Raw genomic sequence first — 20,684 nt, 5'->3', positions numbered from 1 at the left:
CCAGGGTGGCACCGGTGTTAAGTGACATCTTTTTATCCGTCGTAGATCAGGGTATTCAAGCAAACATGGCCGGGATAGCGTCGCGGATTTTCCGTTACGTTGACGACTTCTTAAGCTTTGTTGATAAAACCAACTTTTCTAGAGGCCGGCGGCGAGCACAGGTGGTGATAGCAGGAGCACAAGAACACAGGAACAGGCAGGTCCGCCAGCAGCAGCGTCATTGTCGGCACGCAACAATCGCGCTTCAACTTTCTCTTTGCTACACTACCTCCCTCTATAAAGAAGCATCGTCCCGATGCTAACCCGAGAGCAAAAAACACTTGGCAGAAAATCAGATAGGGGCCAAGAAATCTTGCTGGCCGATGTAGAATGCAGTGGGAAATGCAGGCGATTATGGCACGTAATACGGCTTAAGCCGGACAACGTGCACAATTTCAGGGCGGGGGGAACGACAAGATGACGGCCGCATTCCTTCGGACAGCACCTCGCAGTTCAGGTCACCGATGCGGTAAAGAACCGTATTCGGGCCAAAGTAGCGCTTCATGAGTTTCACGGAGACACCTCAACGGTGTACCGGCATCCAGTCCCGACCCAGCGAAACTTCGTGCTGTGGTTGACTTTCCCAAACCTACCTCCATCAAAGACCTGCGCAGCTTCCTGGGTTTGTGCTCATATTTTTTTGCGTCCATTGCTGCGCCTTTGACTCAACTGCTGTCTGGAAGTGCGGATTTATCACTGTGGTCTCCAGCGTGCGACGACGCATACACCACCTTGCGCCGTCTCCTCACGGCGCCGCCCATTCTGCGCCATTTCGACTCGGCCGCTCCTACCGAAGTTCACACGGACGCCAGCGGTGTTGGCCTCGGCGCTGTCCTCGCCCAACGAAAACCTGGCTTTGACGAATACGTCGTTGCTTATGCTAGCCGCACACTCACACCAGCAGAACGCAACTACTCCGTAACTGAAAAAGAGTGTTTGGCGATTGTATGGGCCCTCGCGAAGTTTCGACCGTACATTTATGGGCACCCTTTTGACGTTGTGACCGACCACCATGCGCTCTGTTGGCTTTGCAACCTGAAAGACCCCTCCGGCCGCCTCGCTAGGTGGGCCCTTCGCTTGCAAGAATATGATATCCGCGTCGTGTATCGCACCGGCCGCAAGCATCAAGACGCCGATGCACTGTCACGCTGCCCCCTTCCAGCCGAGATCGCCAGCCTTCCCACCTCCGACGCTTCTCTGCCCTTGCTTCGCCTCAGCGACATGCCTTCAGCGCAACGCATGGATCCCTGGATCGCTTCCCTTCTCGACTTTCTCGCCAACCTGACGGCTGCTTCACCGTCACGTGCGCTCCGCCGCCAAGCTGCCCATTTTGCGATCCGTGACACCCTACTTTATCGCCGTAACTACAACTCCGAAGGTCGCAAGTGGCTGCTCGTTATTCCACGTCACTTACGCTCGGAGATATGCGCATACTTCCATGCTGCCCCCCACAGCGGTCACGCGGGCGTTTTCAAGACCTACACCCGCATACGGCTGCGCTACTACTGGCGCGGAATGTACACCTTTATCATGAAGTACGTGCGCGCATGCATTCCCTGCCAACGTCGCAAGACACCTCCCCATCGTTCTGCTGCTGAGCTGCAGCCGTTACCATGCCCTCCACGCCCGTTCGACCGCGTTGGCATTGATTTATACGGTCCGCTTCCATACACTGCAGACGGCAACCGTTGGGCTATAGTAGCGGTGGATCACCTTACACGATATGCCGAAACTGCTGCCCTTCCGGCTGCCACAGCGACGGACGTCGCCTCCTTCATTTTGCACCGATTCATCCTTCGCCACGGTGCACCTCGTGAACTGCTCAGTGACCGAGGCCGCGTGTTCTTATCTGAGGTGGTGAAGGCGCTTCTCAAAGAGTGCAACACGATTCACCGAACTACCACCGCCTATCATCCGCAGACCAATGGCCTCACTGAGCGATTTAACCGCACACTCGGAGACATGCTCTCCAAGTACGTCGCTCCTGACCACACGAATTGGGATCTCGTCCTTCCGTACGTTACTTATGCGTACAATACCGCTACGCAGTCTACCACCGGATTCTCTCCTTTCTTCCTACTTTACGGCCGCCAACCCTCTGCTACTATCGACACTATCCTCCCTTACCGCCCTGATGAATCCGAATATCGGCCTGTTTCCGACGCCGCGCAACACGCCGAAGCCTGCCGCCAAATTGCCCGGTCACTCACCACTGACACCCAGCATCGCCAGCGCTCCCGCCTCGACCAAGACCAAACCCCACCGAACTACACTTCTGGTGCACTTGTGTGGCTCTGGATCCCTTCAGGAACTCCCGGTCTCTCCTCAAAATTTCTTGCGAAGTACCATGGTCCCTACCGTGTGCTGGAGCGCACCTCTCCGGTTAATTATATCGTGGAGCCCCTCACGCCGTCTCCTGATCTCCGCCGCCGAGGACGGGAGACCGTTCATGTCCAGCGCCTCAAGCCCTACTACGACCCCGCCGTCTTGCCATCATCCTAAGTCGCCAGGATGGCTCCTCTTGTCCCCGGGGTGATTGTAAGGCTAAAGAAGAAGATGCGTCTCATGATTTGAAAAGACGAAGACGAGGTGACAGGGTTCTCGAGAGTTTTTGCCAGCGCTACGCTTGTGTGTCTTTTGCCGATCTGATCCCAGACTGCTGCCGTTGCCGTTCCCGTCGCCCCAGTACCTCGTAACAAACCCCCCGTTACAAGATAAATTTCTCAAAATCAGGCGGTTTTGATCATATATGTTTTTTCCCGCAATTACAAAAATGTATCAACGAGGTTTTACTGTACTTGGGTACCTTGCTTTCGCCTTCATCAAAACGTGTCCGCCGCGGCCGGCCAGGATTAAGTTTCAGAATGCTACGTAGCCTGCGGCAAATTGAATAAAATGGAATCTTGTGAACATCGCTACTAATGCTCCTAGGCAAACACTGTGAGAATAGCTTGGCGGCCGTACCAGGGCTTTTTGAGCAGAGGACAACCAAAGTACACATGCGAGAGATACACGTTTATTCCAATATAGAGTCGCTCATTTTTATGCCACATTAGGACGAGCTACTCTGAGCTGATCGAAACCTCGGCAAGCAGTTTTCAATCTCATTAACTGAGCTTGCAGTTTATGCATGCAGATAACTGTATGCCACATATGTACATTTTCAGAGTAGTTTTTTATCCATGAAAAAAGAGCGCCAGAAATGTGAGTGATTATCCAAATTGGCTGAAATGTACACATTGAAGAACAAATCCTTCACGATGTAAACTATTTTAAAGTTTTCACTGAGGCCAAATTATATGCTGCCACATTTTTCTTCAAATCCGTTCTTGAACGAGAAGTGTTTATACTTTCATCTTTTAAAGAAAAGTTTAGGATGAAGTGAATTTCAGCAAGCCATTGAATTACATTCAGAGTCTCTCATCTTAAAATTTTATCTCTGTATACTGCACACACACACAAAAAAAAATATGAAACGTGCACGGGAAACTGCAGGCAACCAGTAAACATGCCACTGCTTGCGGCAGTATGCGGCGCGTGGCTTTCAGGTGAAAGGCGCCACCACGCGGCGGCTCAAGGTTTCCGTGGTTTTCGCCTCACCGACGCTGCTGCTCCTTCGGTCTCCATCGCCCCACTACCCTTTCTAGTTCACTACAATCTGGACACCTCAAGCTCGACCGGAAATGGATATGGGAATGGGACAAGAATTTCAAGAAGTTGCTACAGCAAACCTACGGGAAAGCAAAACTTCGAAGAAAGTTGAGTAACGGCACGCCGGTGCTTTGTGAATGCGTGAATGATGTGCTCTTCGAGTACATACTTCAAGCAGGAAAAAACGGCAGGATGTTTTAAATCCATGTGCACTGCAGTCTTTTTTTTTTTTTCTGGCGGGAAAATGTTGTTGCCGCCATTTTGAATTTCGGCACCATTCCAGGCAACGCTTATAGATATACTTCGGTTTCAAAACTCCTCGGAGCGCTAATGGGGAGAAGCAGGCCCGCCGCAATTCCTGCCACCGCAGCGCTGCAGTCAAAGGTTGAGCTATCGGAGCAAGTGCCATCTGCTAGCACCCAACGCTGCGCTTGCACAGGGGTTGCAAGCTGCATTCAATTGAGCTGTGGTTCACTGCACCGCCTGCACCGGTTCATGGTGCACTGCAACAAAGCCCTTGCTTCCCAGCACCCTCTGCACCGCCGTCCACGATTGATTTGGGTGCAGCCTTGGTGCCGCTTTGGTGAAAGGAACTGTGGCACCAGCCTCCAAGGAGGTGCAAAAAAGAAGTGTTGTTCACGACACCACTCAAACTTCTCCTTGATGGATATCAAACTGCAAAGGATAATGGCTAGCCATTACTGAAAGCCATGAATGGAATGACATGTCGAGAAAAAAAAAAACGGACGTAGGGTAAACATTCTACCACCACATCCAATGAAATGAGGACTGTCGCCCACACCGCGCGACAGCCACGACGGTGCAAGCGTCAAATGCAGCGCCCTTACACTTCCTAGGAGCAAGCCACACCCAGCTCCGACGGGAGAGTTTCGAAACTCGAGTATATCTATTAACATTAGTTCCAGGATAGCAGCCCCCTCCTACTTTGCCAGCAATTTCATACTTGCGGGGGTTGGGGCGCTTGCTTGGAATTTTACAGTAGTAATAAAACACGTCTTAAGACGGTCAAACATCTTGAGGCTGGTGACCACATTCACTATGCATGCCCGGCTACGCCCAAGAAATTCAATTCTTGGACAAAAGCAAGAAAGATGTGCTTATGCACGGTTCCTTTGTGCGATGCATTTAAATGACCAATTATTTCTCTGGTTGTACGATCTCGTCGTTTTCCGATTATGACACAGTCATCGAAAGCTGGAGTACAAGTCTTAGTATCACATTTTTTGCAGTACCGTCGATCCCGGATGTATCGAATTATTGCCTATATCAAACAGTTGAAAAATCCCCTCGGGAATCCCATGCAAAAGTAGAGCGCTATTGTTCGCGTATATGGAACTCCCATGCACCGGCATATCGATGTATCGAACTCCGTGCTGAGCTGCGCCCCGGCAAGTGCGCTTCTCCCACCATACCCCATCCTTGCAAGCGCGCTTCTCCCAGCGCATCCCACCCCCGCAAGTGCGCTTCTCCTCACGAAGGTCTCGCGATGTTCGCGCGATCTTGCGCGTCGTCCGCACTCTGAGAAAGGAGCATTCGAGTAAAAGGCACGTGACGAGGAGCACTTGGAGTGCGATTGGGTGCGAAAGGGAAGCGGAAGGGAGAAACCACGCTGACCGCAGTCGCCCATTTCCTGTGCTTTGCTTGGGTGACACCGCTGGCGCAGCGAGACGAATGAGGTCAGTGCACCTTGGGCTTGTGGTAGTGCGGAGACGAGGAGCGGTGCGTCTTTCGATTCACTTTGTTCCTTTTATTCACGAGGCCAAGGCGAAGGCTTGAGACTCGTGTGGTGCAGTGCGTTTTTTTTTCCGCTTTTGGCACGTGTTTCGGAGCCATGGCAGCGAAAAAACGCAAGAATTTGGATTTTTTAACAAAGGCGGACATCATTCGACGGGTGGAGGCTGGCGAGAAAAAGTCGTCGGTCGCCGCCGCGGCGTTCAAAATTTCTCGCAACACCCTGAGTATGATCCTCAAGAACAAAGCTGATGTTAAGCTGAAGGCAGTGCAGTCCAGTCGCCCTGGGGCGTGTCGTGTGCGCATCCCAACCTTTGGCAAGGTCAAGAAGGCATTGTACGCCTGGTTTTTGGAGACACGTGCCAAGAACATACCTGTTGACGGCCCAATGCTCATGGAGAAAGCCAAATGGTTTGCTGTGGCCTTCGAAGAAGAAAGCTTCACTGGTGGCACTGGTTGGCAGCAGCGATTGAAGAGTCACTACAGCATCGTCGGAAAGACCCTTTCGGGCGAAAGCGAGGCGACTAGCACAAGTCACATAGAGAAGTGGTTGTCCGAAGAGTGGCCAAATATTTCCGACAACTTTTCGCCGTCGCAAATATTCAACGCAGATGAGACGGCACTGTTTTGGCAAATGCTGCCAAACAAGACTCTGCATCTGAAGGGCACTGCATGCCACGGTGGAAAGAACAGCAAAGTGCGCGTATCGATTTTGCTTGCTGCAAATATGGATGGGTCATGCAAACTATGGCCGTTTGTTATTGGAAAGAGCAGGTCGTCACGCTGCTTTAAGAACGCGAAAGGCCTCCCGGTTCGATACGCGACCAATAAGAAAGCTTGGATGACACGCGAATTTTTCGTTGAGTGGCTGCAGGCGTGGGATGCCGAACTGGAGAAGTCTGACCGCAAAGTTTGTCTTTTTCTTTACAATTGTTCGGCCCATCATGTCGTCTGCCTATTAATTAAAGCAGATCACCCTCAAGCTTCTGCCGCCAAACACAACGGCAAAACTTCAGCCTCTCGACCAAGGCATTGTGAAAGAGTTTGAGGTTGGGTATAGACGACCACTGGTGCAGAAGCTCCTAATCAGCCTTCGATTAGGAATCGAACTCAAGGTGGACCTCCTCAGAGCCACTCAAATGCTGGCTGGTGCTTGGAATGACGTGAAGAAAAGCACAATTGTGAACTGCTTCCGCAAAGCAGGCTTTGTGGTAGCTGCAGATGACGGATGGCTTGACAATGAAGACAATGACGCTGGATGCTTGGACAGCGAATTTCGCGAGGTCTCGGCATTCCCAGGCGCCATCCATGGCGGCGTTACAGCACGTGATTTCGTCAGCACTGACGAGGGCGTGCAAGCTGTAGCGGATCGCGCTGATGCGGAGATTGTGGCTGACATCATGGGTGACGAGGACGCAGACTCGAGCAGCGGCGAAGGTTCCGACGAAGAGGACCAACCATCATGCACTGCAGCTGAACTTGCATCAGCTTTCAGCTTCATTCGCCGCCATTGTGGCATAATGGAAGGAGCTGGCCTTTCTCATTTGGACACTGCCAGCACGCTTGAGGACAGCCTAATGAAATTGATGGTGGAGAAGAAAAAGCAAGCAAAGTTCACAGATTTTTTTCTTCCGAAATAAATTGCTTTGGTCATCGCACTGTGTTTTTGTTTTTTACGCACCTTTGAGGCACAGATCAGTAAGTTCCCATTAGTCACGACATCGGGAAACTGCCTTGAGGTGTGTGGAGTTGTTAGAGAAGCTTTTGATATGCATATTTTATATTTTGAATTATCGATATATCGAACTATTTCGCGATCCCCTTCAAGTTCGATACTATATCCGGGATCGACTGTACTTGGCAAGATTACCGGAAATTTCAATGTTATTAGCGTTGTTTGCCCACAGCCTCGATGGATCTGTTGGCTGTTTGCTTTCGAGCATTGCGAAGAAAGCTAGTTAGGCACCACGTTGACGCCTATCTGTTGACAGACTTTTTCAAACAATGGCCGACTTTGTGTATATAGGACAACATGACAACATTTTTGCGGTCATTCCCTTTGAAAGCTGATGAATCTTCTCGTTCGCGTTTCTTGATCATCCTAGCGGCTACTGAGGCCAGGAGATGTAAGGGGTAGCCTGCTGCGAGAAAATGCTCCACTTGTTTGTTAGAGCTACCTTGAAGCTGATGGTCACAAGATTTCTGAAGGGCATTGCGAGGCTGATAATGCCTCACTTGACTAGCTTCATATGGCCAGACACAAATGGAAGGAGTGGCTATTTACCTCTGGGTTCATGGGACCAGGAGGCATGTGTTGCGGAGAAATGAAGCGGCAGGTCCAGAAATTTCACCGAGTTATGTTCCGGAATTTCAGATATCAAAGAGAGTGGCTACATAAACTGGTCGAACAAAGAGAGTACTTGCATGATGGCCCTTTGCACCTCACGGCTTTCACCGATTTTACCGCTTCTATCGCTTTTATCGTGCTGATCATCCGTAACTCATGTTTACGCTCACTCACATGACTACTCTGCATTCTGGTGACCGTCAAGCCTTTATCTTCATGTACCGCCCCCTTGTTCGACCACATATTAATTGTGCCTCCGAAATAAAATTCAGCTGATAGTCAGCGCCCATGCATGTCGTTTACTGTTCCTGACCCTTGTCTTTGCCTTGTGCTGTATTTTCATCATGCGGAACCAACTAGCTCGTGAATTCGCTCTTGTCGGTACGGTTGGAAATAATAACATCAAAATGGTAGGACTGCTCGGTAAAAATGGTAGGAATCATGGAATAATTGTCTGTTTCACAGATGTGCACCGATTTTGAAATTTAGTAACACTGAATCCATAATACGTGGCAAAATATATGTGAACAAAAATGGCAGACGACTTGCTGCCTAGCTCTTTGCTTAGTGAAATATTTACCTTTATTGCTATATGGCTTAGAAAGCCATCCTATTCGTGAAACAAATGATGCTAAATTCACCTGAAACAAAGACGTTTCTGCTAGGTGCACAGTACACACAAAGTGCCTAAAGAGTTACGCCTAAAGTGTTCACCAGCAGAGTTGGCACTCCCATCTGTTCTGGCCCATGGCTGTCTCCAACTAGGGTCCATAAAGGCCCAGGTTCAGCTACTACCAGCATGGCAGAGTGGGGACGTACCGGCAGTGGTGGACGGTGCAGCCACAATGGTGCGCTCCTTGCGTGCAAAGGACTCCGCCTTGGAGCGCTGCTCTGCAAGGGCCAGCTCCTCCAGTTCTCTCTGCAGGGACAGGACACAAGGCTGCAGCTAAAGCCAGTTGGATGCACACCAATGCACACTGTCTTTCTGCCACCATACAAAGCATTGGAGGCAGGATCACACTTCTGTCTGCAGTGCTAGTCCCTCCGTTTTCACAATCAGACTAATTTGAGCTGATGTCAGCAGAGGAAACACCTGCTGGCACAGCCCCTGGGTCATGCTTAAACCTTTTCCAAAGAGGGCATCTTTATCTCCTGCAATAAAAATAATTGCACTATTCTAGGTAGATTTCATTTATCACAAATGTTTACAGGAAACATAACCTTTTCCGGCTGTAGCCCAATACTAATCACAGCAAGCACCCACATCATGTTTCACTCAATCATGCCACACATCACAACTTCATCACATCAAAACTTCCTGGCCTTCCTTGTTGAGCATTAACAACCTACACAGTAGAACGCCAAGTATACGAACTTCAATGAACTGTGAGCAACAATCATGTAACCCATGTGTGACCGAAAAACTTACTTCCATAACGAATGCTGCCACTACTGTTACAATCAAAAGGCCACAAACCTGCAATATATGCGGCCAATTACGGCGGGAATGTTCTGCAATTTGCCATTTGTTTACCAGTTCAGAACATTTTTCAGAAACCTCTGGACTGCCGCCAGCAGTTTCTTGCCTCCTCACACATATGGCAACATTTGGCACTTCTCATAGCACAAAAAAATGACGAATGATTTACTAAGTTCACCTAAATGCGACAAAGGCACACTAGTACAACTGCACCTTCATTGGCACACTACACCAGCTGCAGCCCACGCACAATGATATTTTCCACTGCAATCTGAACATGTGCCCAGAACTGGCGTAATGTGCACCTCCCAGCTTGACGCAGGTTTCCAGCTTTCCAATGAGCTATAGTTATCCTGTAACCTGTTTCGTCTTGGGAGCAACTAGTGTGAAATTAGGTGCGACACTTGGCTGCAGCTGCTGTGAAACCAGTTTCCTCCTTTCCACCTGCCCACCTGTCATCCTCAGGCACAAATAGGACGGCATTAGCGAAGCATCTAGTGATAGCTTACCAAAACACTCCAGCAGGCATAACCAAGAATATTGTGGCCCTAAATTTCCGACAGTGTGAAATGCTCAGACATTTCCTCCTCATGAGCAGATTTATACTCCAAAATGCACAGCCTGCAAGCACAATGCATAAAGAAAATTTTTTCAGCATGCAGCATGCTTGCTACTCTAAGAAGTGACAGAAAGGACATGAAGATAACCAAGGGAACTTGTAGCTAGCAGGTAGGCACTTGGTGTGCAAAGTGAGGACGTGAAAAGTTAGGCAGATGCTTCAAGATCTGCACCACTTACAACTCCCCTGTGGAAGAAACATGGCATTGCATACATTTCACAAACCAGCTGGACGCCCAGCTTTGACAGAAAAAAAAAAAAAAGTCAGGCCTGATGTCAAAGCAGTTTCCGTACCAACTGAAAGAACCAATTTTGGACAATTATACTCAATCTCGCAAGTTGTTTCCAGCACTGTGAAGGCTGCAACAATCTGAGCCAATCAGAATGTCGTGTGCTGCAAAGTGTGTTCCTTTGCACCCCTGACACCCCCGACTGGTGGCTCCATCCCTGGGAAGAAATGAGCACCAGTGTCCAGCTGCGCCACAAGATGACTCAACCAACATGGCAAACGCCATGTTTACCAACAGCGACCTGCCACTTCGCAGCAGGTCTCTGCAGTGCTGCATTCGTGTGGACATCATCATCATCAGCCTGACTACACCCACTGCAGGACAAAGGCCTCTCCCATGTCTTTTCAATTAACCCTGTCCTTTGCCAGCTGCGCCAACCCTATGCCTGCAAACTTCTTAATCTCATCTGCCCACCTAACCTTCTGCCGCCCCCTGCTACGCTTGTTTTCTCTTGGAATCTTGGACCACCTCTGTTAATTTAACCATGAATGAAAACTCTGCACTTTTCGAATAGCATCCTGAATTTAGTGCCTACAGTTTCTTGCAATGCCCAGCATATCAAAAGTGACACAGAGGATAGAAATGTGAATAAGTTTCATTTCTGCTAATATCACTAGGTGATTGCTAGCACATTTGAAGTGAAGGTCCACTCCAACATATTTTTCAATGCAAGGCCAATGTGTAAGCTGCCAGGGATACGGGAGGCCTAATGAGAGATAAATTCAAGCAAAAGTTGACCATGACGGCAAAGCAGCCCAAAATTCGAGGCAGTAATGCTGCACTGGCACGGGATGAAGAAGTTTTGAATCTTGCTCCCAATTTACTGCACGCGCCTGGGTATCAATGTGGTTTCATCAGCCTTCACCATATAAAAATTATCAAAATTACCTGAAATTAATAATGCTATAATCACCTTCGCCTCTCCTTACACTTCTGTAGCAGCAATGAAGTCCTGGGAATTGATTACTATTATCTGGGTGCTACAAGGATAATAAATATGCTAGTGGCAGCAACAGGCTCTATAGGAAGCCAAATCTTATTTTGGAGAAAGTAAGGCAGCTGTGCAGTACCTTCCATGTGCAAGGAACGTGAAGTGTTTTCCCCAGCGACTCCGCTAACGGGAGCTCGGAAGTGGCGCTGCACGCAAGGTGCGCAAGTGTCACAGAGGTGGCACAGCTTACCACAGCCGAGCCCAGAATAAGGAAGCTGGGCTGAGGCACTAGCAACAGTGGCATGCAAAGGACTGCACAGTGGTGTCCCGACATGCTGTTGGGAAAAAATGTCTTGTTGCCCCGAATTTTAATGCAACAGCATCTAGGCTGCCACCTTGCAAAAACCACCAGGTTTCCCATAATGAAATTCCCTGACTGGTGGTTGCGAAGCCAGCAACATAGCAAAATTTGAAAATCTTAGGACTAGAATGTTCGAGTATCTTCCACTGGATTGCCAAAGCGCATTATACTGACCCAACCCACTCTTCCACCTTAATTCACCCGCTAATCTCCACTAACCCACCTTAATTCATTTTTCTGGGGTGAACCTACTTCCAGAATATGGTTAAAAAGTCTCTGTGGTCATGCCAGAAGCTCACCACCCACTCACCGCCTCCTTCTTGCGCTGGACCTCGTACTCCCGGAGCAAGCGGGCATTCTCCGCCTTGTGCCGCACGATGTACTCCAGGATGCATTCTTTGTCGTACAGGTAGCCGTCGGGCCTATGTGTGTGAGGGGGAACGGGTGGGGACATTAGATGGCCTTCTTTGCAAGGGAAGCCAGTGGAAATGCAATGTCAGGTGAAGAGGGTTCTACCAGCATGAAAAAACCGTTGCCTTTTTTTCGCCTATCAAAAAACGAAAATTCGACTAAGCTAATGAAGAATGACACTTCTCCCATCATTCACCCAGACCACTACAATCAAAGAGCCTTTTCCACAAAGCATCTAGTTCAGCAATGCCAGGCATCTGTGCGAAAAAAAAAGCTTGAGGGACAATTAAGCTTTGCCTTTAAGAGCAGAACGCAATAGCATTATCAGGTCCAGTTTGCATCACCTACTCAGTTATCTAACACCTAAATACTCAATAGTATACTCATAATTACTCATGTACAGATCAGTACACATCTACATGCCTCTAACACACTTCACTGAGTCAAAGATCACAACGCATTATCCAGCTTGAAACAATGAGCAGTCGTGGCATATGGGTAGCATGTCCATCTCGCACTCTGAAGGTCCTGGGTTAGATTCTCACCCAGATGAACCCCAGATCAGTTTTTTAAATTCTTTGCTGCTTCCATAGAAATTTTTCTCTCATGACCAATGACGCTGCTGGCTTTTCTACGACAAGGGCCCTTAATGCTGTTGCATTAAAATACAATGCCCATGCGCTCTGCTAGGGACACAGGCCAGGACTCCATGATGTGACGCTCAGCTTCCAAATAGACCAGTGCTTCTAAGCTCAATGCAAGCTTAAGTCTGCCCCCTGTAAGAATATCCCCTTCAGGCACAGCGTCCACATCCATGTACGTGGCCTGGACACCATTAAATCTCGCCTACTGGCAACTTGCAATGAAGTTTACTGGTACCCGTGCCGCATCTAGTGGACCTGAGTATCAACGCTAGGTTGGCCAACAAGTACTCAGACCATTAGTCACTGCCTTCATTGTTGTGTAACAGACAGCCCCGCCACAGTCACATAGGAGACCAAGGCGACAAAAAGATCGCTTCCTGTCAAGACCTTGCACAGATGCGACTTGCAGCAATGGCTAAGTTGGCACAAAGTGCTTATGTCTAGTGATATGATACAGGGATGTGGATCTGTGCTGCAAATGTACCGCAACACTTCCTTGAGCACACATGCTAGCTAGAGAATATATTCTCCTGAAAGTGTTGGAACAGACAGAAAGGTGGTTATCTAAGGTGGAATATCTAAGAAATCCCTACTAAGTTTGTTTTCTGTGCCTGCACAATGCAGGGCCACTTCGTGTTTATTTACCACCTCACAGTTCACTATTGAACTATTGGAAGTTAGCGCCCATGTGCATTTCTTTAAGTCCTTGTGTGCTGTTGCGCTATTCAGTATGTCAGGTCCTACCAACAAACCCCCACTTTATTTCGTATTTTATCTCGGTGAATTCCATCAATTAAACACTTTAGAAAAAAATGTTTCTCCTCAGTTGAAGGTCAAAAGCGGAATGGCCAGCCATTATTTTCTCAGAAGTTCACATCTCATGCCTTAAGGAGGAACAAGCCAGCATCATTAGTGAGCACTGATGTAATTAATACAAAGCTCTTAAAATAATACTGTTCCTTCTAAAATTTTTATGCTATATTGTTACGGGGTTAGTTTAGCAGCAGGAACGATCAACCATACACAGAAGAAACACAAGAAACCAGCACTAGCACTAGCTGCAGCGTCCTTGTCGTCGTCTACTGTCCAGCGACAGACCAACTTCCTCTTTGCTTCACGCCTGTGTACCGTGACACTACCCCCCCCCCCCCCCCTCCGCCCCGCTGGAGAAGGCACAGTCCAGAGGCGCCGAGGTCTCAGAGCCTGCTTCCAAAGGCATTATAATCCATGACTGGAAAAGCGAGGAGGATCATTCCATTCCACAAATCAGGTAACAAAGACGTACCATTTTATTACCACTTCATCTCACTAACCATCATACCTTGCAAACTCATGCAAACCATCAATTACAATTCAATGATACACTTTCTGAGCTAAAAAAAAATTTCTTTCATTTATTGCAACATAGATTTCGTAAACGATGCTATTGCAAAATTCAATTAACTATTTTAATTCATGACCTTCACATCAACCTTGATGTTAGCCTCCAAAACTGACGAGATTTTCCACTACTCTACACAGGCATCCGACAAGGTAGCTGATAACAGCTAATATGTGAAGCTTTCCTTTCCATCCTGATTTAGTAACATGACAATTCTTGACCCATTGCTCCGAATCAGTCGTCACTATTACACTAACTTTTTGATAGTTTATTTACGTGTTCCTCAAGGACCTGTCTTCGGGTTTCTTTTGTTTCTAATTTACATCAATTACTTAGCTCAGGAATCAGATTGCCATATTTGCCTGTTTGCTGATGGGTGCATTATGTGCAAAACAATCACTAACACATCTAAGCAAAAGTCCCTACAACATGACCTAAATGACACATAAAACTGGTGCAATGACTGCCTAGTACCACTAATAACACATGCAAGAATATCTTCACACCATCACTGTAATCTCCTCCTGTTGCACTACATCCTCTCTAACATCCTCTCTAACATACCATGCTGCAGTCATACACACATCTCGGAAGTTAAAGGACACAAGTAGGCTTCTACTGCACGAGGCGGATTGAGGGTTGCTTGAGAGCGGAACTTATCTCATATCTGATCCGTCAAGGCAACGGTTTGGTCCAAGACCCTTTTGACCGGCATCTCACCCTAGAAGAGGCGACACCAGGCTAGGGGAAATCTTGTACCAATTAAAAAGCCGGTAGGTACCCGGCGGCACTGGGGATCGAACCCATCATCATCATCATCACCAGCCTGACTACACCCACTCCAGGGCAAAGGCCTCTCCCATGTCTCTCCAATTAACTCTGTCCTCTGCCAGCTAAATCCACCCTTTGCCTGCAAACTTCTTAATCTCATCCGCCCACCTAACCTTCTGCCGCCCCCTGCTACGCTTGTTTTCTCTTGGAATCTACTCCGTTACCCTAAAGAACTAGTGGTTATCTTGCCTACGCATTACCTTTTTCTTTCCATAGCTAGCTGTGTTGTCCTTAACTTGAGCTGAACCCTTTTCGTTAGCCTCCACGTTTCTGCCCCGTAGGTGAGTACTGGTAAGATACAGCTGTTGTACACTTTTCTCTTGAGGGATATTGGTAAACTGCCATTCATGATCTGAGAGAACCTGCCATATATGCCCCACCCCATTCTTATCCTTCTAGTTATTTCCCTCTCAGGATCCAAATCAGCTGTCACTACCTGCCCTAAGTAGACGTATTACTTTACAACTTCCAGCCCCTCGCTACCAATTGTGAACTGCTGTTCCCTTGCTAGGCTGTTGAACATTACTCTTGTTTTCTGCCTGTTAATTTTTAGATCCAGCATTCTGCTCTGCCTGTCTAACTCATTGATCATGATTTGCAGTTCCTTAGTGACTCAGCAAGGCAATGTCATCAGCAAATTTTGCAGATTGCTTAGTTATTCCCCATTAACTCCTGTCCCCAACTGTTCCCAATCCAGGCCTCGGAATACCTCCTGTAAACAGGTGGTGAATAGCACTAGCGAGGTTGTGTCTCCTTGCCTAACATCCTTCCTTATTGGAATTTTATTGCTGACATTATGGAGGACATTGGTAGCTGTGCAGTTGCTATTATTGCGAAGCAATACTACTTTAGGTCACACTTCAGCCCGTTCCGTAGCGAGGCGGTGGTAGGCACCATTGACCTTTAGCGTGACCTCGCTGCGTGACGTCACACCACGTGACCTAGAGTGACATCACACCAGCTGTGTAAAAACGGGGCCCCATTTCACGCCGTCGCGAGGCGAGGCGGTAGCCACCAACGGCGGCCTAACTCCCGTTCCTCTCACCAGGGGCGCTACGGTCGGTGTGACGTCACACCAGCTGTGTAAAAACAGGGCCCCATCTCACGCCGCCGCGAGGCGAGGCGGTAGCCACCAACGGCGGCCTAACTCCCGCTCCTCTCACCAGGGGCGCTACGGTCAGAGTGACGTCACACCAGCTGTATAAAACAGCTCCGCTCCTCTCGCCAAGGCAGTCATACAGCCAGATGTTACGATGGTGCCTACGAACAAGGCAGTTCGGCAGAATGCAAAGAGGAAGCATCAACGAGCTACGGAGACGGAAGAAGAACAAGAAGAACGACTTTCTAAGCGGCGTGCCCAGTATGCAGCTCGACGACAACGTGCAACCTCCTCTGTGAAAACAGCAGAAGCAAAGGAAGAAATTATGAGTTTGCCCGACAGCACTATTGCTTCGCAATCACCAGGCTTAACCAAGCTAAGCCAAGGCTGTTTTTTATGATAATTTATGATAATTTATGCTATATATACCAGTATTTTGACATAAGGCTCTTCTACACCCTGATTACGCAATGCCTGTATGACTACTGAGATTTCCACTGAGTCGAATGCTTTCTTGTAATCAATGAAGGCTATATATAGAGGTTGGTTATATTCTGCGCATTTCTCTATCACCTGATGGATAATGTGAATATGATCTATAGTGGAATATCCTTCAAACCCAGATCAAACCCAGCACCTACCAAATGCCCATTTCTGGAGGCTGTGCGCTAAAAAAGACGTTCATAGGAAAAAGGAGACAACAGGAAAGAAGCGCAACTTTCAACTTTAATGACGACAAAAGAAGCCAGGCGCACTTATATATCACCTGTTATCCAGAGATAAGCTGCATGAGAGAGCGTCAACCTAATCACCAAACACGAGAAAGAGCAAGGGGCATTTTTCAGTGAGATTAAAAACCTATGAAGATGAACATATCAACACGTGCAGAGGTATGGGCTAACAACAATGCATTACAACATGAGAATACAGATCTGCATGAAAGATGTCAATGAAAAAGAAGTAGTGCATAACAACATAAAAATATGAATAACAAAAAATTCAGACAAACAAAGGAAACAATGGAGACGGGGACAAAAACCGTGTAAAGGGCGGCAGAAAAAGTTAGGCACATTAAAAATTCTAAAACCAACTAAAATACATAGGAGCGAATGGTTTGAGAGATTAGATATATAACCATCCAAATAGGATAGTTCATTCCTAGAATGGTTAATAGATGGCGTGCTAACGTACTTGTCTTTTCTTAGGTCAATGAAAAAAGCCTCAATTACTTCTCTCTCAGTCTAGTCTGGGGCCTTAGCTAGAAACTTTGTTTCATTAAACTTGGGGTAGAAGTTTTTGCAATTGTTACAGTGTAACGAAAGGTTACCTCCAGATCTGTTCTTCAGGGTGACGTTGTGCTTGCGGGCGCGCGCGCTCATTAAAACATTTCCCGGTTTGCCCCACATACACTTTGCCGCACGTCAAGGGGATCTCGTACACAACATTGGCAGTGCATTGGGTGTATACAGTTTGATGTTTGATATTACAGACCTTCATAACAAGCTTCTTGGTCACCATTGGACATAATTTTGCTAGTTTGCAGGGAGCCGAAAAAACCAGCTTAACTCTGTGACGAGACGCAACTTTCTTCAAATTGTGTGAGAGACTGTGCAGGTACGGCATTACCTGCACAGGTTTCTGTTCTGTGTCGTGTTTAGCTTGGTCTGAATTTTTTATCTTTTTCAGAAGGTTTTCAGACATGCCGGTGACCAGGTGGGCTGGGTAACCTGCAGATAAAATCCGGTCAATCTGGGACTGGAAGCTTTCCCCTATATTGTGGGCGCATAATTTTTCTAATGCGGATTTCATGCAAAGGGATACTATGCCACGCTTGACCAGCTAGGAGTGGGCACTGTCATAATTCAAAAGTGGTTTTTTTGAGCGCGGCTGTTAAGCCCAAGACACATGCGCATTTGTAAATATAAGTTGAAGGTCCAGAAACTGGAGTCGATCATTTTCTGCCCGTTCATGCATGAATTTTAGGCCCCTCGATAAAGAACCAAAGGCCGTGAGAGTATGATTTATAAGTGTATCTGCGGCACAGTGTGTAGGCACATCAAGAAGGATAAGATAGTCGTCGACGTATTGGAAAATACGTGCTATCCCTGCTTCCTTCAAGCTGGCTTCAATGCGATGGTCAAATGACGCCAGAAAGATTTCACATAGGACCGGAGCAACTGACGAACCTTGGCAGCGACAGGGGCAGCGACAGGGGCAGCGGGACAAAGCCTGACCGACCGCACGCTTTTTCTTGTCACCCACAGATATTCCTGATCTGCTGCGCTGTGCCGTAATCCACGTGCCGATTTTTATCCTTTGGAAAAGAACTTTTTGTGACGTCACAGCAACGCCTGCGGTGCCTACGTCTCGCAAGTTATTTCTGCTCATCGCCGAGGACTGCAACGACAGGGAACCACCACCAGGGGCCATCAACTACATAAGCGCCATCGGACCAGCGTCTACCTCACTTGGCAGCGACAGGGGCAGCGGGACAAAGCCTGACCGACCACACGCTTTTTCTTGTCACCCACAGATACCCCTGATCTGCTGTGCTGTGCCGTAATCCACGTGCCAGGATTTCTATCCTTTGGAAAAGAACTTTTTGTGACGTCACGGCAACGCCTGCGGTGCCTACGTCTCGCAAGTTATTTCTGCTCATCGCCGAGGACTGCAACGACAGGGAACCACCACCAGGGGCCATCAACTACATAAGCGCCATCGGACCAGCGTCTACCTCACTTGGCAGCGACAGTGGCAGCGGGACAAAGCCTGACCGACCGCACGCTTTTTCTTGTCACCCACAGGTCTGTGGTTATTGCTCCTTTTTACGTTTATAGTATTATAGTACCTTTTGCTGCTGTCGCTGCCAAGCTGACGTTGCCTGTGAAATATGCCTATTGATGTCGAGAAGCTACGTGAAGAACTCCGAATAGAATTCCGAAAGGAAATTGCTTCGTTGCGTAGCTCAATCGAGAGGGATGTTCGGAAAGAGTGCCGCAAATTATCCAACAGTGTTGAATTCTGCTCCAAAAAATTTGATGACATAGCTGCTGAGTTTACAGCGCTTAAGGAAGAAAACAAGGTACTCAGAGCTGAAAATGCTACACTGTCATCCGAGCGTGATGGACTCAAGAAGCTTGTAGAAGACTTTGAACAGCGATGCACTGTTCTAGAGCAGTTTTCCAGAAATAAAAACATTGAAATTAAGGGTGTTCCCGAAACTGAGCGGGAGAACCTTCAAGACACATTACAGAGGGTTGGTGAAGTGATCAATGAGTCCATAGCGCTCGATGACATTGATGCTTGTCACCGTGTTCCTACCAAGAATATCACAATCCCGAACATCATTGTGCAGTTTCGCAACCGCTTGAAGCGGGACACCGTTCCAATAAAGGCGAAAAAAACCAATATGACTACAAGCGACCTTGGCCACCCCGGACAAACTTCCATTTACATAAATGAGCACTTGTGTCCTGCCCTGAAAAACCTGCTAGGAATGGCAATTTCGCGTAAAAAGGAGAAAAGCTGTAAATTCGTCTGGACACGTCATGGCCACATTCTAGCTAGAAGGAACGAAAGTTCGGATGTGGTCAGGATCGCTTGCCTGAAAGACTTAGACAAGATAAACTAGGCGTCCCCTCCTATGCATTCTTTTTGTTACTAATGTGATATCCGGCTTCTTTACACATGATGATGCTTCATCTTTGTACGCAAAAAACAAAAAAGCCTCAACTTTTTTTCATCTGAACGCACAGTCACTCTGTAACAAAGAAGATGAAGTTGTTGCCCTTTTGGATGCTTTTACCTTTGATTTTGATGTCATTATGATAACCGAAACGTGGTATAAAAAAGATACGGTGCCACTGAAACTGCCGCAGTACGATATTTATCTCCAATCTCGCCTTAATAAAAAGGGCGGAGGTGTGTTGATAGCTGCTAAGAAATGTTTCCAATGCTGCCTTATTCCAGAATTCTCAAAAACGAACTAAAATTATGAGATACTTTCTTTGAAATCTGGCAGTAATGTATTTTCTGCTGTATACCGTCCCCCAGCTGGGAACATCTCAGTCCTTTTTTCCTTTTTAGATCTAATGTTATCTTGGGTAACCGAAAATGATTTAAAGCTAATACTAAGTGGTGACCTTAATATTGACTTTTCGTCCTCATCTCCTGAGTCACAAGAAGCAAACAGGTTGTTCGAATGTTACGCCCTTACCAACTTCATAAATGAAGAAACGCGACCGTTAACACAGACATCCATTGATGTTTTCTGTAGCAATGTGTCAAAGGAATTTATCAAGTCTGGAGTGGTACTAGCGCAAGTTAGTGATCACCTGCCAATTTTTCTTTTTGTCGAGTTGCCAACGGCATTTCGAAAGAGTAAGCCTTCCTATATGACATACCAGTGCATAACAAAACAAACTATCGAAAATTTCAGTATTGAAATACGAAAAGTCGACTGGAATCACGTCTACAAAATAACTGACCCTAGCAAAGCATATGACGCATTTATAAACACACTAAAATTTTTGTACAATAAATGTTTCCCTTATAAAACAACTAAGAGGCCTAGTAAAGCGCGCAAGCCCTGGATAAATTGTCGTTGCTTAAATATGATTCAAAAGAAAAATAATCTTTTTAAACGGTTTCTTCGAACTAGGTCTTCCGACGACTTAGCCAGATTTAAATCATATCGCAACAATGTAACTTCATTTCTTCGAGAAACCAAGAAGGAATACATGGAAAAATTATTTTCTGGTAATGTACAAAATCGAAGCGACCTCATGTGCAAAGAAATAAATAAAGTTCTAAACCGTACAGAACAGGAACCCGGGGAGCTAGAAATCTT

The 20,684-nt window shown here is 47.3% G+C and overlaps 1 protein-coding gene across 1 annotated transcript in view; it reads right to left on the bottom strand.

Annotated features, from left to right (window-relative positions):
• Positions 1-20,684, bottom strand: part of LOC144127777 (nitric oxide synthase-interacting protein) — an 88,067-nt gene that overhangs the window by 56,969 nt on the left and 10,414 nt on the right. The window contains exons 2-3 of the mRNA XM_077660676.1: positions 11,780-11,891; positions 8,609-8,708 (exon numbers count right to left, since the gene is read on the bottom strand). Of these exons, the coding sequence (XP_077516802.1) occupies positions 8,609-8,708; positions 11,780-11,891 (212 nt within the window). The remainder of the gene's footprint in view (positions 1-8,608; positions 8,709-11,779; positions 11,892-20,684) is intronic.

Source organism: Amblyomma americanum, chromosome 4, assembly GCF_052857255.1.
Source record: "Amblyomma americanum isolate KBUSLIRL-KWMA chromosome 4, ASM5285725v1, whole genome shotgun sequence".
NCBI classification, from domain to species: domain Eukaryota; kingdom Metazoa; phylum Arthropoda; class Arachnida; order Ixodida; family Ixodidae; genus Amblyomma; species Amblyomma americanum.
The sequence above is the reverse complement of the archived record's forward strand: the minus strand, read 5'-3'. Positions and strand labels throughout refer to the sequence as shown.